The sequence below is a fragment of the Falco naumanni genome, chromosome 2, assembly GCF_017639655.2.
Source record: "Falco naumanni isolate bFalNau1 chromosome 2, bFalNau1.pat, whole genome shotgun sequence".
NCBI lineage: Eukaryota > Metazoa > Chordata > Aves > Falconiformes > Falconidae > Falco > Falco naumanni.
The window spans coordinates 35,041,888-35,067,111 of NC_054055.1; the positions used below are offsets into that span (position 1 = coordinate 35,041,888).

General features: G+C 38.3%; 1 protein-coding gene across 1 annotated transcript in view; it reads left to right on the forward strand.

The window, feature by feature from the left end:
- The window catches only part of VWA8 (von Willebrand factor A domain containing 8), a 182,041-nt gene that overhangs the window by 153,060 nt on the left and 3,757 nt on the right, over window positions 1–25,224 (forward strand). The window contains exons 38-44 of the mRNA XM_040583980.1: window positions 1,741–1,849; window positions 2,594–2,750; window positions 6,011–6,119; window positions 11,802–11,927; window positions 13,805–13,963; window positions 23,077–23,175; window positions 24,366–24,604. Of these exons, the coding sequence (XP_040439914.1) occupies window positions 1,741–1,849; window positions 2,594–2,750; window positions 6,011–6,119; window positions 11,802–11,927; window positions 13,805–13,963; window positions 23,077–23,175; window positions 24,366–24,604 (998 nt within the window). The remainder of the gene's footprint in view (window positions 1–1,740; window positions 1,850–2,593; window positions 2,751–6,010; window positions 6,120–11,801; window positions 11,928–13,804; window positions 13,964–23,076; window positions 23,176–24,365; window positions 24,605–25,224) is intronic.

The window sequence follows — 25,224 nt, forward strand, 5'->3', positions numbered from 1 at the left end:
TTGTCTAGTGTATATGTACTAGAAATACTATTTGTGAACAACTCATTATACATGAGAAAAGTATATGAGCAACAAAGCTCTTTTGTCTACAGAATTTTTCACTGTAAAAATACTTTTATTTCAAGATATTTAGTGAAATTTTTCAATGGAAAAACTTGACAAAAATAGAATATAGCATTTGTGCCACTGATTATGGTTATTTTTGTCTCATAGAGCTTCCTTTTGCAGAATTTTGAGTATTTTTCTCTGAAGGACCCAGAAGGATGAACATGTAATAAATTTTCTGTCGTTTTATTGTTCGTCTTTACAGATTAATACTTAGTTTTGGTTCATGAGGCTGACACTACTGTTTTAGTTTTGCGGTTTTATTTTAAAATAAGTTCAGTGGGTTTTGTTGACCTGTGTTTCTGATAGTTTTGGAATCTGCTAGTTATGCAAAAAAGAACACTTTATTTTGGAGGAAATCTCTTAAACCAAAAAAGCATATAACCCTAAGGGTAACATGCTGTTGTAGTTAAGTATCTTTCTTCCCATACAAATGTTAAATTAATGTAATTTATCAGATTTTATACTAATGACATGCTTCATAGAGTATGTATTGTACCTCTTTGCATTAATATAAATTCTACAAAGAGAAAAAAAAAGGTGTTTTCAATAGCTGCTAAGACCTGTTGTTAGAGCACATGTTTTCAGATCAAAAACATGCATAAAATTCATGGCAGCGTGAAGCTCGGTCTACAAGACAGTGAATTCAAGGGTTAAATTTCTCTACAGTCCTGTTGAAAACCCTGTTGATGCCAATGAACTTCTGAGAAGGCATTAAACTGTAGTTATTGGGGCACATAAATTGATCATAGAATTAAATGTATTGTGGTAGATGAGAAGGAAGTTAATTTGTAGAGGTTAAAGACATCAATTTTACATCTCCGCCATTGAGTTCCGTTACAAAAATAAAGCAGCATTAAGTTACAGAAAGATTAGTAACTGAAGGGCAGTTTACACATGAATCATTGATTCACTACATGACTCAGAGTTCATAACGGGAAGGAGTACTGTTACGTTCAGTCCCCTATTTAAATCCAGCCCCAGCCTAAAGTGACTCAGCCTGGACCATCTGACAGCTGTTGCGTGTTCAGCTGTGCGGTGACTCAGTGGGGCGAGTAAGCAGACAGGTGTAGGAAACCCACCGCTGTGGACTTCTGCGGTCATGGCAGGGAAGTTAAGGATTACGTGAGCATGTCATTTGAACTAGCCATTTACTGACCACTCTCAGAGAAGTGTGTGTCATTTCTTTAGTCCCCCTTTCATGAAGGGAAGATCGATCTGCCCATCAATAAAGAGTGTAGTTGGGTGTGCCTGAGATTTGTAAATGGATGTACAATACTATGAGAAGTCTTCAAACTGCAGATGATTCTGTCTGCAGGGGGATTTTGAATTATGTTGGCAATTATCATAAGCACTTTTCCAGTATGGGTGAGATCTGAATGCACTGAGTACTTCGATGTAGCGGTAGTCTTAGATCTGGTGTGGGTCTTAACATGCCACTTCGGAGTGCTGTTTTACTCTTTTATCTGTTGTTTTACTGCTTTATCCTGTTGTCCTCATCAGGTGGGATGTTGCATTTATTGAATTAATGACGGTCCTACAGCTCTTCAGCAGACCTAGTATGTTGTTATTAGGTTGTTACAGCAGTTTTCCTTGCTGTAAGAGAGATTTACAGTTCTGGTTTTTATTTTACAGATAACTATTCAGAGGGACAGTGGTTTGGATGTCAGTTCCCCCAAACATGGAAAAGTGGATCCAGACAACATGCCACATGTTGGTGGAAATACTTGGGCTGGTGGAACAGGTTTTTCATTCTTTTCTTTAATGCATCATTGACAGATGTCTGAAGGAGATGCTGTGTCAAAAATGGGTTTACACAAGGCCATTCTCTGCTTAGAGCTTTTTTACCCAGTGCAGGATTGCTTTGCTGCCAGTGAAAAGTAGTATTTGCAGTGTCTAACTTAACCTGTATATAGATCTCTACTTGAATTACATTCTGTTCATGTTTCTTTTCATTGGCTATATAGAAAGCCAGAAGCTTGCAGCCATAGAAATTAGCCTGAGTCGTTTGCCATTTTCTTAGATGTCTTCCATCTGCAGCTGCAGCAATGTAGGTGGCATAGGGAGGAGGTGCAAAGTGCCTCCTGATTCTGAAAGGGTGTGATAGTGATCACTAGCTGAAATGGTTTGGGAGCAGTGTAAACCAGCACATTCTAGGGAGAATACAGTCTGAATGAATGGTTTTAAGGACCAGGAGCTCTGAGGAGATGTACAAGACTTACATGATCTATAGTCCCCTTCTACAGGGTGGAAACTTTTATGGCTCCGGTCTCAAGGGACTATAAACATTAAGTATTCCATTGCAGTTTTTCTTTATCATGATAGCTGTTTGATTTTGAAAACCTTTGGCAATAAATATTTCTGTTGGGGATTGTTGGCAACATTTTTTGAACATCTGTAGATATGGCAATGGAAGCTTTAAAGAAAATGTGTTCTCATTTATTATCAAATATATATTCTTAATTGTTTATTATCTCAACCGTGTTAGGTGGGAGAGACACTGCTGGATTAGGTGGGAAAGGTGGGCCATATCGACTGGATGCTGGCCACAGGGTTTACCAAATATCTCAAGCTGAAAAGGATGCTGTTCCTGAGGAGGTTAAGAGGGCTGCTCGAGAGATGGGTGAGAAGGCCTTTAAGCAGAGGTAATCTGAAAGTCTTGATTTTCCCTTCCATTTCCCAGAAGAATTTGAAAAAGATGGCTAAAAATACTTTTCTTTCTTAACTGCATTTATAATTTAACTACCTTCCCTGTTCTTCATCATTTAACCAAGCTTACCAGCACATGATGAACTGTTCTGGACAACAGATATAGAAAGCTTTATTGTATTAAGCGACACTGTTAAAATTACTGGGTGATTTGGTAGAGTAAAACGTAGCTAGGTGGATAAGGAGACTGGTGTGAATGTTTATCTTTTTTTAAAAGGGATCTACCATATGAAGATTTCTTTGAATTATGATGAATCCAGATTGTGTGTTGTTAGGGGTTCATCGCCTAGCAAATCTTTCAGAATAGATCATTACAAGCAGATTGCTTCTGTTTGAAAGATCTATAGCCAAATGGTGAGATGATTTGAACCATTAAACCTCAGCAGACACTTTTACATGAACCACAGATCTCTCCCAGCATTAGTGTAATGTATGGTTGCTAATCAACTGTTTCCCAGACTATGCACAGAGATTCAGGTTTCTTCCACCAACTGAACTCTCAGTACAACTTCTGGCACTTTGTATTAAAAAAAGAAAAGTGTACTGACAGTCATTCCAAATGAGTCTTACATTTCAGCCCAGAACATATTGCAGTGTGAGTATCTGTCTGAAATCAGAGTGTACTAGACACAGATTAAAACATAATAAAAAATAAAAAGCAAATAAATTTAGAAGCAGCTTAGTCAGCTCACATTTTGTTGTTATTAACAAAGTGATTCCCAATGGGCAACAAAACTGGGTGCTGAGGAGCAAGTGAGATTGCCATTTCCTTCAGCTGATATGTAAATAATTAGGCTGTTAAGCATAAAGCACACACTGTACATGAATCACTATATTTAAAAACAGCAATTTATCTATTGCATTCAGATTGTTTATTTTTTAATCATGATTTTATTACTGAATTACACGGACCATTTAATATTGCCATTAGAGTATTAGTGATCAATAAAAACAAGGAAGATGTATAGATTATGTCAGTCCTTCACAGGAAAAGATCCTGAAAAGAAAAATAACTTTTAATAGTCATGTAATTTACACAAGCAACATAGAGAAATTTAAATGAAAAATAGTCACTTAAGGTTTTGTTTGCAGGAAGAACGCAGAGCTTGTTGTGTCTTTTTTCCTGGTGCTTTATGGGGGAGCAGGTGGGGGGGACTACTTTTAACTGTTTCTACATCCCCGTTCTTCAAAATTACTTATCAGTTGCTTCATAACAGAAGCAATCAATATATATGGTCTTGGATGCTGTTCATCTCTTTGTGCCTATGCACATAGACACACTTGGTGTACTTGTGATACATTTCTACCTGTCTGTACGGTGATTTACAAAATTAATGCTAGGGGAAATTCCTGGGCACTCCTACGTGGTGTGGAAACAGTGCAGCTGTGTCCTGTAAAATCTGAGTATCTGTACATGAGATAACAATTCATGTCCTGCTAAAACCGGTGAGCTGGCACATACCAGCTGTAAATGTAGCCTATTCTGAAGCCACATTTGCCTTGAATAATTATTCTCTACTTCTTGGATAGTTGTGGAACTGAGTTAAGAATAGTGAGGTTGGAGTCTTCGGGCTGACGAAAAACAGTAAGAGGGACTGCACATTTCACTGTTTTGTTTATACACGATTATTTGGAAAGGAGAATTTTAGTATGACAGCTATTGGTTGCTTTCCTGGCTAGATAGTATTGCTAGTGGAAAACATTTTAAATTGCCTTATTTCACTAGAATGAAGTTAGCAGCTGCTCTTGAATGGATGCAGTATTTTTCATGGTATTTTTCTGGACTAGCTTTCGCTGTGGATTGATGTGGAGTCAAGCACAGTAAAACTGCACAAGGGCTTTTTTTTGTTTGAAACAAAATGTTTTTCTTCATTGATGTGAAGATACTGAACTCTGTTGGCACGATCCGTGAAATGAAGTATACAGCACTGAAAGTTACATTTTCCTGTCTGTAATGAATAAGAGTTGGCTATAATGACTATGTCTATGCAAAATTCAAAATAGAAAAAGACATAGTCATACTAAAGGCAAAAAGATTTGATGTTTTATTTTAATATTATCATGAAAAGGCTAGTCTAAACAGCAGTTCTCATGTATACTGTATATTCCAGGTGAGTAACTTGTGATGGTATTATGAATAGAGATATAACTAGCCTATACATACTTTACTATTTATAGCTCATTTAAAGATCAGTATTTTAAAAACAGTGTGAATGAGCTTATTCTGTTACGAAATACTTGTTGAAAACAGCTCTGCACGGATAGGCCAGTGAGTTTGACCTCAGGACTGAACCCAGCCACATACTGGATGCCAGTATGGGCAGATACACAACTGCTGCCTTGCTACGTGGTGCTGGGTCATGGAAAATAACAAACACTGCACACTCCCAGCATATTCACCTGTCCCCTACCTAGCTCCTTCTTCACTGTTAGACCTCTTTAATTACATTCCAGTTGTGAGTTTCACCAATTTAAGAGTATCTGCTTAGCTACGACATTGAGAAGAATGATACAGGCCTTTAAGTGGGCACATCTTAACTTATAGGAAAAGCATGTGTTTGTTTTTATGGTGCAGATATTGCACTGTCTCTTAGGCCTCTGGACAGGATAGTGTCCAGTGACATGACTCATTTTTTTGTGAGGGAGCACATTTTTGTTAATGTTCATTTTAAACTTCTTTATTTCAAGGTTTCATCATTTTACGAAGCACAGATAGCTATTTGAGGCAGAGTTTCTAGTTGTAGGTCTTCAAGGACAGATTTTATACTGTGTCTTTACTTAACCTTTGTGTTAAGGCGTGGATCATGACATGTTTAAAATACTCCGACAGTGAAGTAATGAATAGAGACTCATGATCCTTTTATGTACAGATAGCAACACCTGAACCAATAAAACCTTTAGAATTTGATCACGGTTTTCAGAACATCTGATTTACTTCCCAAACATCAAAGTGATTAGGAGAGAGACAAAGGATTAGGAACTTTAATAAGTTTTATGTGATGCAATCCTTATAGGCATTGGTGATCACCTGCCTTGTCAAAAATTCACAAAAGCAGCTGCCACTTCTTTGATTTGTCTCCTGTGTGTGGTTATTACATTTCCCTGTTATCAAGTAAATGAATTTGTAATTTACATAAGTAAATGGATTATATGCTTTTTTCCTAAACTGTTCTTAGCTTCCTGTTCTTTGCTTTAGGTTGAAAGAGATTCAGATGAGTGAATATGATGCATCAACTTATGAAAGGTTCTCTGGAGCAGTCCGACACCAAGTTCAGTCACTTCGCATCATCTTAGACAATCTGCAGGTAATCTTAGATTTACTGATAAAGGAACATGGTGAACTCATCACATTGGGCCCCAAATACTATCTTGCTAATATCCTGTTACCATCTGTGATCATACCTTTCAGGGCTAAAAGCAGATTCAGTTTATAATCATGGCTAGGAAAAAGAGTCTCATATTAAGGCAGCTCTTCAAAAGCAGCTTTTAAGTGGATCCCAGTGCTCATCTCTACAAGTTGTGGTATTCCCATACTGCAGGTTACAGAGATTATTCAGGAGCCACAATTTTGTGAAAGAAAATGCATTATTAAAAGAACGTGATAGTATGTAGAGCATAGCCTCTGTATTTACCTCCTGTCCAAAAAACGTTTTTTAGCTGAGAAGTGCAAATGCTATAGATGTTAGAAAAATGCCCACTCCAGGTAGGAGCTCTACCGCATATGCAGCTGAGAACATCATTTTTTTTCAGGTTTGTTTTTAATTCTGGCTCATAGAAACATGTAGCCCAAATCTCTTAAGTGGAAGCTGACCAAAACCACCAGTTTGCCTTTCTTCTAGTAATTGGTCTTGTGGTTGTTCCAGGTTTCATTAATACTAGTGTTCATATACAGGGTAAATAGAATCAAAAGTGCATTGTTTCTAGGAGAAATCTGCTACTCTTCAGTGAAAATTCAAGGAAAATTAATTTTACTCCTTATAGGCATCTCTGATTAAAAATATTTCTGTTGAAGGCTACCAACCACAGGTATACATGTACCTTAGTTTATTAGTTAGTCAGAGTGCTGTGTCTAATCTGTATCCTTACTTCAGCAATAAAATTGAAATACAGAAAAAAATTACTTTTTATGATTGACAGACTCCTCTTGGGTCAAAAAATTCAATCCCCTGGTATTGCAAATAAGAATTTGCCTTACTTATATGTTTAAGCCTTTGTAACTGCAACACTTCTATAATCACATATATATACAGAGAACCATTAACCACTTTTATTATGAATGTATCAATTCAGAGAGCTCCTGATGTAATGAATGTTTAAGATGGCCATGATTAGGTGATTCATGCATCTAATATATGTTTCAGTTCAGGACATAGGCTTTTGGCTTGTAAGGACAGTTTCAATTGAAAAAAACTTAGATATAAATCTCAGGTTTTCCTACACCATTTATATCTAAGTGCTTTTTTTACTGTGTTTCTAGTAGACATGCCATTGGAAGCACACTCTAGGAGTGAAATGAGTAAGCGAATTTTCAGGTTTAAGTCTTTTTTTCACTCTACCTTATCTACTCCTTGGAGCCAAAATTCTTACATTCAGGGATCATGTTAATCATATTCAAAATATAGCATATTTTAATTTAAAGAGATATATCCTGTTGCTTTCTTAACAAGGTCATTTTAGTATCAAGGCAACGTCTTATAAGCCTTAGTATTTTGAGACTTTGCCAGCTTCCTTTGACAGCTAACCACAGAGCTAGTAAGTGTACTTTATGATGAAAAAAACAAAAACTGTATTTGGAAAAGCTAGATTGTAGAATAAAAGCAATACTGAAAGCAAATTTTTAGCTTTATAAATTTTCGTATAGATTTTGGTAAGTTTTTTTTATTAGAAGATGCACTGGGAAAATGAAGGTAAATGATAACAGGAGTTACTTAGTTGCAAAATGCTTTCTGTTAATTGGGAAGCTGAGTCCAAACACATTTCATGTTATCTTTTTGAGAAGAAAAAAAAATTATTTGAATTCTTCAGCACGGTAAGTCATTCAGCCCTGATGAAGGACTATGCCTTGGTCTCCCCTTTTTTCTGGATAGTCTTACGTACACCATACGTTCTCAGCTAAACCTGTTTTCTTTCTGTTATCAGTCAGGCATTCCTCATTTCACAAATAAGAAGTCAATGCCACAGTAGGTTGCAGTAGACTTTGCAGCTCAGTCTGTGTCTTTTTAACTTCGTGAAAATCCCAAATGACCTTCACGGTAGAGAACACTTTTAGCTTTTTAAAAATGTTTGGGTTCATTTTCTTTCAAACTCATTGTATTCATGTAATGGAAATATATTGTCCATGTATATTTAATCTGGATTTTCTTTTCGACATACGCCTTTTTATTGTTAGGTTTGTGAGATTTTAAAAAATATGTTCCTTTGATTAGATTTTATATCCCAAGAATCAAGAGGCTGGGATTCAGGCCCAGTTATTGATGGCTCACAAAAATTAGTAGCAGCAGAAAGAGGTGCTTGGAATAGGCTGATCCTTGAAACCAATACATAAATACAGTCTGAGAATGTAATTTCATTGTTCATTTCACTTCACATAGCTCACTGATCTCTGTCAGCTCTTTGAACAACATTAACAAAACATTACAAGTTGTCATTTATCTTCTGTAGAAGTAGCAAAGCCGGAAGTCCAGGAAGTCCAATGACGAGCTTTCTTCTTTCTCCTAATGCTGGCCAAACCCTGAACAAAGCTGTCTGTCTGAACTCCAGATTCAAAAGCTTATGGTCAGTCAGTCACTCAGAAAGGCCTTCTTAGATTTTAGATGACTTGCCTTCCAGAAGGTACTTCTCTTTTTATTGATTATTACAGAGGGAATCCTATAGCTTCTGAGCATCGTTTAGGCACCTACATTTAAACTGGGCAAACCTGAGTCTGAGTCACTGAGCCTACTGGGGCTCTGTCTGATTTATGTCATGTAGGAACGGTCTGATCATAGCAGCAAGAATAAAATAGTGTCTGTCCCATAATAAACGTGGTTCAGAGACCTGACAATTCAAAAAAACCCTGTGCCCTGTCAGTAGTAGTTTTCTGACTTCATCAGCTAAGGGAACATAAGTGTACTATTTTCCCAGAAACAAATGCAGTCCACAACTGGCAGTGTTTCGGACCTACTGCTAGGACTGACATATTTAGATATGATCACTCCACATACACAACTTTTTCTGTGATATTTACAGGTATCACAGGGGAGGGGGTTGGGTTGGTTTTTTGGTTGTTTTTTTGGGGGGGGGGTTGTGGTGTTGTAAATATGCCTTTGATATCTTTTCAGTGAAAAGAATTACTGCAGTGGTGTACTGTGATCAGGCATTGCCATGCTGATAAGATACAGTATCTAGCACATTTTTCTAATTTCCAGAGCAGCACAGTGAATAACTATACAATATCTTTTCATCAGTGTGGTTGCAGTATGTTGCAATAGTAACAGGTTCTATGCCCTTTCTGGTAAAATATCAAAGCAAGGTATATATGTAATAGCTATGTTTTTCTCTGAAAATTGTACATGCTTTTAAACCTATGTTGCTTTTAAGCTTATGATAATTACATATTGAAAATGGTATGAAGCTTCTCTGTAATACATACGTGCATTGTGTAACACATGTGCTTAAGGCGATTAAATTTTTTTCAGCTTTTATAAAAGAAAATAAATTCTTGGGAATTCTGCACAGAAGAGGCAGATGCTAAGTAGTCTAAATAATTTTAGCATCATTTTGGAAAGAGTTTAGGTCAGATTTTGTCGGCATTCTTTCCTGGTTTAGGAGAGAATGTCAACTCTGTGTTCCTCCAATATAATTTCAGCTCAAATACTGGCTTTTGTCGCATAAGCTTCAAAAAGTATTACATGGTTTTTAACTATATCCATTGTTAAAAGCAATATTTTTCTCACACTGCTGTTCCTTCAACAACAAATAGTCACAAAGGTAAAGCATTGTCGATGAAAACAGTCATAAAACTAATTGAGAATTTTCTCATTGAAGCCAAAACTTTATAATCTTCTGGGGTTTTGTCCCTGCTGCCTACTGAAAGGAAGAAATGACAAAAATCTGACAACACAGCAGCCCTAAGGAAGTGTTAAAGATCTACCTCTGTTCCAGTATTTACAGTGGGTAAGATGACTAGGAACAAATTCATCTCGTCTGCATCATCCCAGAAGGTGCATGATTCATTTTAGACAGCTGCTCACTCAGCAGCGTGTTGTTTCCAGGAGCGTTTTTGTAATGGTTAGTTGGAGTGTTGTTGAAATTTGCCGTGAGTTGTCCTACTGTGTTCTTCACAGCAGGAAAACTGCAGTGTGACGTTTTGGTGGAGCATGTAGAGGTCATCTGGAATTTTCAGGTGTCTTTTTGTGATGTTACACAACTCTTTGGGCAACAAAGGAATCAATGATCCTATGGAAGAAGGGACTTCAAATTTAATCCCAAGAGTATTTAATGATGGTGGAAATTACTAGTTGGTGGGAAAAACAAACTCATGGATGCCCCACTGCCAAAGTGGGTTAAAGTGAGGTTGACTGTAGCACCATGAAAATGTGTCAGCGGGCACGACTGACAGAATTCACACCTAAGAAATCTTTTCCACTTTCCCTTTCCGCGATACACTCAAAGGCTGAGCTTTCCATGTATCACCATTGGTTTTGCCTCCCATCACGAAGCATCTGTAAAGGTTTTGACACTACTAACTAAAAAACTCTGTTTCTCACAGCTATGTAAATTCTATACTGTAAAATTAATTAATCAAAACTTTTTCCTTGTGGCTGTGTATTCTTTCTGCCCACTTATTTTCGTAGCCAAGTAGTCCGTTAGTCTTGAGTAAATATAGGCAACAGACAGTAGTCCAGAACTCTTTCTTCATACATACCCAAAAGAAAAACTCATAAATTTTGACCAAAGTGAAATTGTAAAAAATTGTAAAGATTTGTCCTTGCAAATCCCAGGCCTGCAGTTTACTATGGATTTGTAATGTAATACTTCCTGCTCATCAGAGAGCAACTGATTTTCATTCCTCAGAACCAAAGTTTAAGGCAGTTTGTGTCCTGCTGGATATTTGATTTTCCTCCAGCTGCTGACCAATTTGCTGAGAGTGCAAAAGCATTATACATATGCAAATTTAAAATCTTTCCTTGCTAGGCTTGCTACTAGGATGAGCAACTTCAACCTGGAGATTTAAGCAGAAATGAAATAAACCATGAAAGTCATATATGCAGACTTTATTGTCATTAGGTGGATCTTATGTATTATGAACCATGCTGAAGGTATCCTTTGAAAACCTTCTTAAATGTGTTGCTTGTAATATGAACAGGAGTTCCATGAATATTTGAATTCCTGGATTGTAGTGCAAGTTCATCAAGTCAGGCTGTAGATAACTAGTGTCCTTTTAAATAAAACAAAAGAAGCATTTAATGGACTCTCTCATGAGTATCACAATTTTCAAGGGTTTTATTTTAAAATAGAAAAATAGTTTATCGTTAATATTGTTTTAAAAGAAACCACTTATCATTACCTAAGGTGAATACTAATTAGTTTTACCTTTAAGTCACCCAGTGTTTTTTTCTGACACTGCTTGGATTAAGAACACATAACAAATGGTCAGTTATGCGTGTCCCTCTGGTTGTATGTATTTCTGCAGAGGCTTGTTACAGCTTTCCAGCATATTTGAAAGAAAAATGTTAACTTTTCTGCAGTCCACAGTTAAACTCTCATGTATGAAACATCTTTAAAAAAGCAAAATTATAAAGGGAACATGTTCTTTGTAGTGTTATTTTGTCTTTCAGAGAAAAAGATCAGTACAGCTATGAAAATGTGTTTGGAATTCTTTGACTTATGCCAAAACTTTCACATCATTATAAAGAAAATGCATGTGTATGTCATGTTCAGTAGGTCTTAAATGGTCCAACATACACTCATGTTACTGAGTGAATTAAGGTTTCTTTCTGTTGTAGGCCAAAGGTAAAGAAAGACAATGGCTGAGACACCAAGCTGTTGGAGAGCTAGATGATGCCAAAATCATTGATGGGCTGACAGGAGAAAAAGCCATATATAAACGACGGGGAGAACTTGAGCCACAAGTAAGTATCCAACAAGTAGCAGGGAAAAGTGGGGAAGAGCTTAACCATTTGCTGATTACATAGTGGTTGTACAATATCTGTGTTTGTAGTTTGATAAGTTATAGGGATAAGAAACTCAGAATAATCATTGCTGGCTTGGGAGGTCCATGATACAGAGGCAACCACAGGGTGGAAAATTTGCTTTACCTCTTCTTATAGTCTTCCATATGTATTTCCTGTTGGCCACTGTCAGAGAGGGGATGCTGATCTAGGCAGTGCTTTCTTTTGATCCAATGCAACAGTTTTTATGTTCTTATGTATATTTGAATGAGTTGAAGGCAATTAGCAGATAACATTTTGTTTGTTTGTTTTTCTATGAAAAAGAAAAATATTTTCTCACAGATTTAATTTAAATTTTCTTGATAAACACACAAGTACCCTAGGATTTTTTTTCAAAGTGTTTTACAAATGTCTTCTCCTTATTCTGTGATATGCAAAGAATTTCAGCTTCCAGAGACACTTGGATTTACGTGAATAAAAATTATAATGGGAAAAAAGTGTGAGGAAAAGCCATTAAGATACGGTGAAGTTCTCTGTCTTATGGCTCAATTCAGCTGTTCCTTAGAAGACATTATGGTTAGGCCAATGTGAGTCAGCAACACAGAAACCACTTGAGTTAGACCAACAAAACCTGGCCAGAACTGGTCGGGCTAGTCCATAGTATTTAACAGTAGTACTTAATGACAGATTACAATTTTTAACTACGCTAAGAATGTTATTTTAAATAGCAGAGTACAACATCTTTTTGCATGTCAACTACCCACATCTGATGAATCCCTGGTACTGTTTTTTATGCTACTTGGTCCTGATGACTGTTGCTTTGAACAGTTTATGGAACTTGGCACTGCCTGTGTGAAAGATCAATAAAGGAAAAGTGATTAGATCTTCATTTCTCTCTCTCTCTCTTTTTTTTTTTTTTTTTCCCAAAATGTGTTTACTTAATGTATCAGTTTTAAGGCTTTGTAAAAATAGTTCAATTAGGGGAAAAAAAAAGGACACCTTCAAGTTTTGAATAAAAAACAAAATAAATGTAGAATTTAATGGGCCCTCTCTCTCCCTTTGTCTTTGGGAGGACAGGGTTGCCACAGTCTGTTAAGAGAATAATTAAAAGAATGAAGTACACAAAAGCTTGCAACCCTTTACAGGTAAAAGAAACACTTTAGTTATTTGTTTTTAATGTGAATGTTCTTTTTGCCAGATCATCTTTAATAGCCTTATACTTGAATCCAGACTCACCTCACTGCACACTAAATAAAACACCTCCCTTGAATGTACTGTGCCAAAAATTGTTAAAACAGGTGGGGATTGTTTTCAGGAAAAAATAATGGTTTTAGCAACAGAATGAAGAAGAAACAAGTAGTTAATCAGAACAAGATTTCAAACATTTTTTGAATGTTACTAACCTCAGCAGACAAGGTTTTACACTCATATGCGGGTCCCTGTTAGTACTGTAAGCCAAGAAAAAGCATTTCCATTATAAGCTTTGGCAGAAAGAGCAAATTTGAGAAGTTTTTTACTGAAATAAAATGTTAAGAATCAAAACTGAGACACAAAAACTATTTTCATGACAAACATGTGTGGAATTTTTCGAGGTATTTTGTTTCCAGGCATTGAAGGTGAGGGGGAAGAATGAGTTATCTGTCAAGTAACTGGTTTGAAACAGTTAGAAAAAAGGTTAAAATGGTTTTGCTTTTTTTTTTTTTCAATAATTGATGTTTTCTGGATAAAAGTTTCTTGCTTTGCAAAGTCCATTGGGTTCTTTTTCTGAAATGTGTGATCATTACTGATGTTTAGCTTTCCCATTTATGTTGGGATTTATTCTGCTGTTTCCCTGTCAGCCTGGGAGCCCCCAGCAGAAACCTAAACGTTTGCGCCTGGTGGTGGATGTTTCCGGTAGCATGTACCGCTTTAACGGGGTGGATGGACGACTGGAACGCTCCATGGAGGCTGTCTGCATGGTCATGGAAGCTTTTGAGAATTATGAGCATAAATTCAAGGTAATTACAGCTGGGCTAGGAGCTCTGTGGTTATTGCACAGGCTCTGTGGAGCAGTGGAAAAAAGTGTTTCAGCAGTCAGTCTAGCCAAACAGCATTATTCATTCCCACAAGAAAATAAAGACATTAATCTATTTCTAGCAACCTGAAAAATAATACTAGTGAATGGATAAGAAACATTACACACTTCGGCAGAGGAGCATTCAATCTAAGATTTTTAAGACTTTGATATAGTGAGATTTGCGGTGGTTTTCTGTATTTGTTTATTTGTTTCTCTGGGCAGAAACACTTACGCCTACAGAATACAAGTATAAGTGAATTTCAGGGCATGCAAAGATGCTCTGCCTTTCCGTCTGCCCGAAGTACAGACAGTAGTACTTTGTCACAGGAAGACCAAACTTCCTTGTCCCTTATTTGTGTTCTCTTCCAGTTACCTGAAAGCAAGAAAATAATTTCTACTGCTGAAAGATACTAGGTTCCAAATGTCATTTAATAGTAGCCTGGAAAGGAATTGTAAAAAATTTTTATACCCTTTTTGGTCTCAGTAAGCCTAAACAAGGTCTAGAATATGTTTCTTTAACCTTAAAAAAAAGACAGGTATGGCCAATCTCAAGTTCATTCTTGACAGACTCCGTGTTCGATGGAAGAATAAAGATGTCCGATGCCTTTACCCAAGAGCATCTCAAACACAAGACTTCAAATACATCTGAATTAATGTAGAATCTCCTAAACAAAATTAGAAAATTTAGTCCAGATCAATTCAGCCAGGTCTGCTTCATGTTGCTCCTCTGACAGCATAATCCTACAGGTTCCTGTTCTTCTGTAGAATCTCCTGTACAAAACCAGGCCATATGGAGGTATGTACTTCTAGAATGTCTTCTACAGTCCAGTCATGCAGACTTGCATTTGTCAGGGAAAAGGCTGTAAAAAAGGGCACAAGCCTTATGTTTTTAGCCTACTTTCCTAAGGAAAGGAGGCATGTGCTACTGTACTCCCTGGCAGTAATGCTTTCTCCCCCTTAAACATGCTTAAACGGAGCACGTTGCACAATTTCAAACAAGTTTGAAACTGTGGGTTTGTTCACAAAGACACTAGATTCCTGCAAATGTTATGAAAATAGGCCAGGTAGAGGGTGATGCTCTGCATTCCTGTTGGAGAAAAATGCTGTAACGATAAGCTTAGACCTTAGCCCAGAGAAGCCATGTGGGAACTCAACTGTAATTAAGAACATCATGGGAAACAAGGGGTTTATTGGTTCAGCTGTTCGTGAATCTCCTGCTCACTGATAATAGAAAAGGTAATGTTAATATTAACAGGGGTAGTGTAGTTATACAACACGATTTGTGTAGCTTGGTAAATCAGGCGTATCTGAGCAACACAAATATTAGTGTGGCCAAATGCAGGATTGCCCACAAAGGCAGGCAAAACAGAAATAGTGGACACGAGTATAAAATGATATGTTGGGATATATCAACATGGCTTTTGTAAAGGGAAGTAGTGCATTCTGAAGAGTGTCTATATATGTGGCAAGCAAGGTTGGTTGACAGAATCTCCTTAGCCAAAAGCATTTGACAAAGTCCCTCACCAGAGACTTGTGAAGAAATTATACTACTTTGGGGATAAAAGGGAAAGCCTTCAGATAAAAGAATTACTGCTAAAAATATGGAAAACGGACTAAGTGGTCATTTTTTACAGTGAAGTAATACAGGAAGGTCACTGGTGGAACTCTGGGATTTGTGCCAAAGCCCATGTTGTTATGTTCTGTATATTTGTAAGTGATCCATAAAAGGGCATGGATAGTGAGGTGGCAAAAGTTGCTAGTTTTGTGAAGTTATTTGGGAGAATAAAAAGGGAAATCCAGCTGGAAGAAGTTGGAGAAGGACCTGGCCATAAATGGTGGCTGGGAAATAAAATGGCAGCTGGTGTTCAGTGCTATTAAATATAAAGTGCTACAGGTGGGAGAAAACAATTTTGATTTTAAATACACAATGAAGAAGTCTTAGCTATCCATTAGTGCTCACTCTCGGCTATATATTAGTGCTCAACAAAGAAATCTTGCAATTATGTTATATGGTTCTTTGAACACTCAGTGCCCACTAGCTGTCAAAAAAAGCTAATTGAACATTAGAAACTATTAGCAAAAGGACAGAGAATAAAGCAGAAAATATCAGAATGTCACTGTAAACTTCCATAATGCATTCACATCAGGAGTAACATCTGCAACTTTGGTCCCCCATCGCACAAAAGTTGTTGTAGAGCTGAAAAAGAAGAGAGGGTGACAAAGATTGCGAAGAGTATGGAGGGGTCCCCATACAACAAATGGCTAAGGAGGCAAGAACAGCGCAGTTTGGAGGAGACAGAAATCAAGTAGCTGATAGAATCTTGAGTAAAATGGAAACAGTGACCAGAGGGCGGTTGTTTTGTTCTGTTCTACGACAGCCATTCTGTTCTTGTTATGAAGAATGAATTATTTTGCATTTACAGAACAGAGGACAGTGGCTTCGAAGTGATGACACTGAAAAAAGATGTTGTGTAGTGGCAGATAATCAGCTGTCCTTATTTCCAGTGCAGCTCAATAGCTGAGAACCCAGACATGACCCTCAGGTGCATGGTAAAGGAATAACACATAGAAGCAGATGGACAGACAGACCGCTGTGCAGAATTAGTAAGATCATTAAGAACTGTCTTCAGTTCTGGGATTTTAAAATCTGTTTCATTACCTTTCAAATCCCTATGTATCTATTACAGATTATTATATTTTGCTTGGAAATAGTTGCTATTGGCCAGTGTTTTGCCCTGCGTATCGATGAAAGCCTGTATTTGGCTGAGCCAATAGCGCAACATGCTTTTAGTTGCAATAGTAAATATGCCTCTCTAACAACCACTTACCATTTATAAAAATACTTACATGTGCAGATATGAACATTGCCACTCTTGGATGATACTTGACAGGAGTAATGATGTTATCCTTACAATCTCTGTGAGTCAGAAGAGCTATAAGGCCAATTTTATACCTAAAATAACAGTGGTAAGGAAGATGCTGGAAATTTTGGTGACATACCAAGGGAAAAAATTGTCATCAGCTTTCTGCATCTGTTCAACTGCTTCTGAGGTAACTCTCCTCCATTCAAGGGCTTCTCTCACTGGATAGAGAACTTTGGGGGGACAGCAACAGCCCTTTGAGCCAAGGCTAGCCAGATCCAGTGTGAACTCTGTCAACTGCAGACCTGCTGTTGCCCAAGGGAACAAAAGTATTTTTCTTCCTCCACATCTTTCTGTGCTACCGTCATTGGGATTTGATTCACTCAAAGCACGTCTACAAGAGTAGACCAGAGATGACTAGGACAGCAAACAGGATATGGCCTTATGCTTCACTGGCCACTGAAGTCATCCCCCAAAATGAGCACAGAGGCATTTACTAACTAGGCCTGTTTGAACTATATTCTTAACATGATCCAATGATTAGGCTAAAGTATCTCTTTTTAACCTACATTACACAGTCCTGCGATATGAGAAGTCTCCTGTGCATGTGCCAGTGGCCTCTTCAGATCGTTCCTTTGATAAAAATGAACAGCATTTCTGAAATCTCTAGCCTGAATATACAGGTTTTGGGGGTATAATCTGGTATGGTAGTTGCCACACCTGCATGAATGCAGTCAATGGCCAGAGCTGGTGCCAGTTCCTCAGTTTCTAATGAGTGTAATTAGGTGTTCAGAGATTAAAAGTGCCAGTGATTGTTTTAAAATATCACTGAGAACACTGATGCTTTTCAAGATGCTCAGGACAAAGCTGAAATGTCTGCAAAAATAACATACATTTCTCATTTCTGAAAGAGAAACCATTTGAAAAAAAAGAAAGAAACCCACACAACTGTGTAGTGAGCAGTGAGAAATCTGTAGTTTATCACTTTTTTCTTTCTCCTTTTCCTTATCCTCTTCTTGCCTGGTTTTTTAAAAAATAGACTTTTGGGGCCTTCAGATATGCCTGCTGTTACTTGTTCCTGTTGTAGCCCCATCTGCAAGGTCACAATGACATGTGCTGCAGATATGAGGGGCTTCTTGTACAACATGTGTTGGACCTGGGGGACCATCAGGATTGTTGAGCAAGGCATTCAGAGGGGATTTATATAGTAAAGTTCCCTTCTGCTATCTAACTGCAATGCAGGCTTTGGAAACCAATTCTTGGCCTTTGCTCAAGATCACGGTTTTGCTGGTTTATTGGTTTAGTTCTCTGCTAAATGAATTAATCAGATGGGCTTTTCCTTGGTTGTTTCATCACACGAGCTGAGCTTTCCCCATGTGTTTTCCCCTTGGTATTACTGATGATGTTGATTGTCCAATTGGCCTTTACAACACCAAATGAAAGTAGAGAATACTTTCTCCCTGCCTTCTCCTACAGAAGAGCTAGGTATTGGCTATGTGACTGTACCGAACAGGTTATCCCTCATAAAAAGTCAGGCAATTGCCAGCAGATATTTGTCAGCTTTTTACGCTTGCGTAGGGCAACCTGCCTGCTTCCATTTACTATAAGCGCAGGAAGCGAATCATTCCTTGTCAAGGGGATGAGCCTCCCACAGTCAGGAAATCCATTTAAACTAACAGCCATGTTTCAAAGCCCTCTTGCAATGTCATCTCATCCACGCTTCCTCTGAAGTGCTTTATTAAAGAGTGGGAGTGACAGAGGTAATAGAAGCCACATTCTCAGTCTTGTCCTAATAATGGAGGTTAAATATATTCCTACAAATGCCCCTTGGCTCCTTTTAATGTGTGGATGCATCACTTACACAAATACATTATAATAAGCAAATTATTTTACAGGATTCAGTTCTTAACATCTTTTGTACATTTCGTTTTAGCTGCCAATTATTTGAAAATGTGCAGAAGGGCAGTTTGTTCTTTGTTTTATCTGAGGTAGTATTACATCTGTCATACAAACCATATGGTTTTATATCATCCCTAATTACCATCATTTGCACACATGATGGCAGATTTAGGAGTCATGTCCAGTCAATTATCCAACAGCAATTTTATGAAGCCTTTAAAATAACTGTAAGTGGCTCAATAAATGGTATGTTATGTAACTGGTAGGAAAAGTCTGAATTGTTATTTATAGCTCTATTAAAGGGATATTGCAGGGTTTATATACCCGTTTTAGCATTCTGCTTTTGTAAAGTTTACTATGGAGGCAGAACTGTTAACTCAGGAAAAGAAGTGCTCCACATGCTTGCCAGAATAGTTTCTTTTAAATAATAAACAAAAAGTTTGAAATAAATTTAGTGAAGAAGAATGTTCACTGTTGTCCAAAGAAGAGATAAATTTATAAATATCTAGCCCTCCGGCAGAGGCCTGTCTAATTTACACTGCCTTTTACATTCAGCATGCATCTTCTTTCGGCTTTTTAACGCCTTCAGAAATTAAACCTTTTGGCATGGCAGCTGCAGAAGACAAAGTCTTCCATTTTACTCATTTTAGGCAGCAGCAACCATCCATTCAGTGCAAAATGTGACAGTGGAATAGGGATGGTTTTAGCCTGTAAGGAAAGAAACCAACAAAATGATGCTATTTCAAGAGACGTGTTTACATGTTGTGTACTCACAGCTCTGAATAGAGCAGTTCTTGTACCTGAGGCTATTGGAAAATGAGCCACAGTGTACCGCAATAATATATTAATTCAATTAAGCCTGCACTGTAGCAAACATGTATCTTGCTGCTGGATTTATCCTGAGAGCTATGCTTGCAATCTGTTTTGTAAAACAAAACAAAACTCAGTTCCAAGAAAGGTCATATCACAGCTCTTTTCTTACTTGTAACTCCATCCATATATATTCTATGTAATTTATGAGAAAAAAAGCGTCGGATCCTTGCTTCTCAGAAGCCCTTTTTCTGTGCTCACCTTTAACTACTGCGAAGGAAGCAAGCTGGTTTTGGCAAAGCGTGTGTGTGCCTGCATGTGTTCCCAGCTGGCCAGGGCTGCACAGCTGTCTGCACCTTTTCTTTAAAATGAGCACGCCAGAACAGCATTGAATCACTAAGGGTACATTTTACTAGAACACAAATCGGGAGGTTGCCATTTACTGAAAGAAGACCTGGGTGAGAGGTTTAAATCCTCCTTTGCCCTTGCGGATTGGGCTTCTTCGCTCCACTTTTATGCCTGTCCTAAATTGCAGTAAACTCCATACATTCCCCTGGGCAAACATCTTTCTGTCATGTCTGAAGCTTGGCTGTGAGCGTGCTCACATCCCTCTCTCCCAGGGAGCGTCTCCCAGGCTGCAGTCCTATGTTAACTTAAGTCAATCCAAGCCAGTGCTGCTCTGTTCCTGTCCCCTCCTTTGCTGGGGCGCAAATCCTCATCCAGCCTCACAGTTTGGGGAGCTAAGCTGCCCAAAAGCAACCTCACACTCATTAGGTTTTGGCCCCTCCTGGTCCTTGACTTGACTTCCAGGGGGATCAAAGGACCAAGAGGAGCCGCACTTGAGGGCTGGTAACCGTAGCACTTCTTTTCCACAGCATGGCAGGATCTCACCTTGCTTTTTGGGAGGCCCTGCTTGACACAGAATGCATCAGCCAGAACGAAGTAAACAGCCACTTCTTGCCTGCTGCCTCACCACATGTTTTTTTAATCACAAATAGCATAGTAAACTGTCAGCAAAGGAACCAGGAAACAGGTAACGTCTGTTAAACACAAGTATACATACTTGGGCGCATGCATGGGCACACACGGAGAATAATAAGCAGCTAGCTGAGGAGGGAGCAGGCAGGACACGATGTTCCCAGGTGAACACCTCTACGTGCCTGCAATAGTTTGCTCAGATCATTTCAGCCTCACCTTGCCCATAGCCAGGTTGTACGTTCCTGCCTTGGGCAAGAATGTGGGGGGGGGGGGGCGGGGCACCTGTTGGGTCAACCTCTGGTGTTTCATCTAGGAGCTACAGCACTTCCCGTTACTCAGACTGTCAAACTGAGTTTAAACCCAGCCTTTTTGAGAGAAAAGGTTGGTCTGTTATTTGCCAAGAGCCAAAATTATATACCCAAATAGCAAAGTGTGGTCTGTTCTCATGAACTCAGTATGGCAGAGCTGATACCAGGACACCCGGTGGGAGAGGTCCATGAAGTGCTGGGAAGGAGCTCATTACGAAGGAATCGACCTTCTTTTTACACAGGAGAATGACAGCATTTTGCTTTACATAATTAGGTTGTTGATTTAAAAGTGATACCAAATACAAAACTGCTCAGCAAAGGACGTGCAGGGTTTCATAATTAAGAGCCTACCCTGAAGATCTGTGGACATTTCTAACATTACATAAGAATCACATGAGCTGCGCTGTATATTTTCTGCTTCATTAAACCATTGCTTTATTTAGTTCCTCTGATTTGAATAATCTTTAGTATTTAAAAAAATATGCCAGAACGCACGCACGCTCTCTTTGTGTGTGGTTCACATTCTGGATTTATTCCTGTATTAATTAGGAAATATGCTGAACATTAGTCTCAAAAATTGTGGTTTTTTTCCAGGAAGGAGAATGGTTTGAGGAAGACAGAAACACCAACTAAATATTTACCAGGAAAGAGAGATTCTGAAGCATTATTGGTGATAAGAAATAGGTTTCTAAGAGAAAGCGTGTATCAGACTGGAAGCTTTATATGAGGCTGAGTAGCAAATACTAGAAATGGAAGAGCTGAGGACAACAGGAATGGGGAAAGCCAACAGAGCAGAAAGAAATGGGATTGCATGGGGACTAGATTATATAAAGATTTCCTAAGGGAAGGAAGTCTGGGTTATGTGAGGCTGTCATAAAATGGTCTTACCTTGGGTGAAATAATTTATAGTATGTGGCACGTTTGCTGTTTTGCAGAGGGAGATGTCACCTTTAAAAGTGTTGTTGCAGCTGCTGTGGCTTTCTTTTACCCTTGATATATTTTTAAGCAAATTAGTGATAAGGAAACAAATAAAAAGAGCTTTGTCGATAAAGAATGCCATTTCTCCAGTGTCCAGGACCTCACGTACACCAAATAAAGTGGTCTTCAAAAGGAAATAAAAGACAGAAAAAAAATTAAGGAATAGGTCTCCCTTTTACCAAGTGATTATGTGGGATTTAGGGATGGTGAACCCGGCAGGGACCTAGAGGCAGTACTTGAATAAAAGAAAACAGAAAGGCAAAATACTGCACAAGGGCTCCCTGTCAGCTAAAGAGAGGTCTGTGCCAGCCAGTGAGGGGAAATACAGACATGTTCATATTGAGGAATTGCCAGCTCAGGTCTCTCGGGGCTCAGGATCTGTGAACTGTGCTCTATTACTTGGTGTAGACAGTTTAAATCCACTTTTGTCCTGCTCATGAATTCTCCCTGGGGTGACTGCCACATCCACAACACAAAGGGCAGGGCAGGACCTTGCCATAACTCAGCTTGTCTTCGTTTTCATAGAACAGCAGTAAAACTTGCACATAAAACAAAGGCCTTCCCAATATTACATTATTTGTTCAACAAGATATTTGAACTATTACAACTCTACATGTCATTTTTGCAGCATCTTTCACGGAAGAATGATGTGCACATGATCTCCTTTGAAAATGTACAGAGACTCTTGGAATTCACTTCCCTACATACTTTCAGCAATGACTTTGATCTGTTATGCACAAAAATAAGGAGGGCTGATTTTTAAAAAAGAAGGGTTGTAATACTTTTTTTTTTTTTTTTTCAGAGCAGTATGAGGTCACTAAAAAGATCCATCAAACATAGGAGCTACTCTCAAACAATGCACTTCTTGTTTGTCAGACTCAAGAGGATGAAAATTGCTACTTTAAAAAAACACGTACACAATGTGAGAGGGCAAGGTCTTGATCTTAGGCATCACCACTCTGCAATTGGTGGGGTGATGTGAAAAACAGACTATGGAAATAAGTAACTGCTCTTTAATTTCAATATTTAACAATTCTTTCCCATGTTTTCATGTCAGTGAGAGATTGCAAGTTATTCCCTTAAGCAGCTCATAAACAGAAGCAGGGAACAGTGTTTGGGTTTTCTTGTTGAAAGGAAATTGCCTTTGATCTGTCTCATGTCATTGTGACCCAAGGGGCATTTGTGACTAACAGATGACTGATGAAGTTTCTTTCTTGCAGTACGATATTGTTGGACATTCAGGAGATGGCTTTGACATCGCCTTGGTTGAGAGTGACAGAGTTCCTAAGAACAATAAGCAAAGACTAGAGGTTCTAAAGGTAAATCCTACTGATAAATGATGCTGGATAATTAAGGATTTTGTGACTGCAAAGATGAAATTGTAGGTGGGTCACAGAATGCAAAACATAAGGAGAGTAAAATAGATGAAAGACAAGAAAGCAAAACCTGTGTATTTGCATAAAACTGAAACAGGACCTTTCAGAGACATGGGAGAAACCAAATTATGCCAAAATTGTAAAAGCTAGATATGCTTTTTTCTGGACAGCTGTGTCATAAATTTTGACTACCTGGCAAAGGATATAGGAAGTTTCAAGCATTATACAGTGATTTAGGTAGCTCTACCTAAATCATATGGTGATACTATTAGTGCGTAAGTGACTAATTTAAACTGTAGAGGGATCCCAGGTCAGTGATTTAGCCTGGTACCTTCAAGAAGTAATGTGTCACAGTAGCAGTGGGAAAATGTGTCAATGCTAGACTAAAAATGTGTTAAATCACAATTGCAAAGTGAGTGTATTCACCAAGTTTTTATTGTAATAGGATGAAGAAAAATTGAAAATATTTTAGGATTTACCTGGTTGGCAGCTTGATAGGTTAGAGCTGTGTATTTGAGCTTCTTCCAAAAATTATTTTTAAAAGATGGGAAGCTATTTGTGTTAGAAGGACTGGATTTTCTCATGTCTAAAACTCCTTGCCTTCTGCATAGGGAACAGCTTCTTCAATGAAAACAGTGTATTTATTTCGTAACAGCTCAGACAAAATGTTTCTACATTTTTAAAACTTGCTGTCACTCTCAGGAGTTGGATATTTGGTAATAGCTGTGACGCTACTAGGGTTTGGAAGTCTAATGCAAATTATAAACAGGCAGGAGCTGGTCACAGTATTTAGGAAACTAAGCCCTTTTTCTTCCTTAAATACATAGAAGTGTAGCTACTCAAACTGGAGCTGATCAAAGTATTTTACCTTCCCTGAAGCCCAGTCTAATTACATCCATGCATGTGTTTTGATTGTTTGACCCACTGTGTTTTTAAGTGATGCCTATCTTAAAATATGACATATTATATACAGAAATCTGCCTCTTCTGAAGTATCTAGAGCACTGTCCACATTTCAGAAGCATCCCCTAATACAGCATAACTGAATATTTACTCCCTCCTGCGCCAGCTGAAATGAATGTTTACTCCTGAAGTTATCTTACATATTTCCATTTGTTTATGCTGTGTACACAGATCATGCATGCCCATGCTCAGTTCTGCATGAGTGGAGACCATACCTTGGAAGGGACAGAGCATGCCATTCGTCACATCGCCAAGGAAGAGGCTGACGAGTATTTTGTTATTGTCTTGAGTGATGCAAATCTTGAGCGATATGGTATTCAGCCATCAAGGTTTGCCCAGGTCTTGACCACCAATGCTCAAGTTAATGCTTTTGCCATATTTATAGGATCCTTAGGAGACCAGGCAGATAGGTAAGTATATTTGGTTTATGCCTAATGTAGCTTTCTTTGTTTCCATTCATCATAAATATAAACTAAGCTTTTATTGCAGTGAAGTTAGGTATAGTTGCCCATGCTGGTGTTCTGCATAAGGTTTTGATCATAGTGTCATAAAATCACAGAATGGTTTGGGTTGGAAGGGACCTTTAAAGATCATCTAGTCCAACTGCCCTCCCATGGGCAGGGACATCTTTTCAATAGATCAGGTTTCTCAAAGCCCTGTCTAACCTGACCTTGAACACTTCCAGTGATGGGGCAACCTGTTCCAGTATCTCACCACCCTCATTGTAAAAGATTTCTTTCTTATGTTCAATCTAAATCTACCCTCTTTCAGTTTGAAACTGATGCCCCAGGTTCTGTCACTACATGCCCTTGGTAACAGGTCTCCCTCCATCCTTCTTATGAGCCCCCTTTATGTACTGAAAGGCCTCAGTAAGGTCTCCTTGGACCTTTCTTTTCTCCAGAGTGAACAACCCCAACTCTCTCAGCCTTTTTTCATAGGAGAGGTGTTCCAGCCCTCTGAGCATTTTCAGGGCCCTTCTCTGGACTCAGTCTGACAGGTCAATGTCTTTCTTGTGCTGGGCACCCCGGAG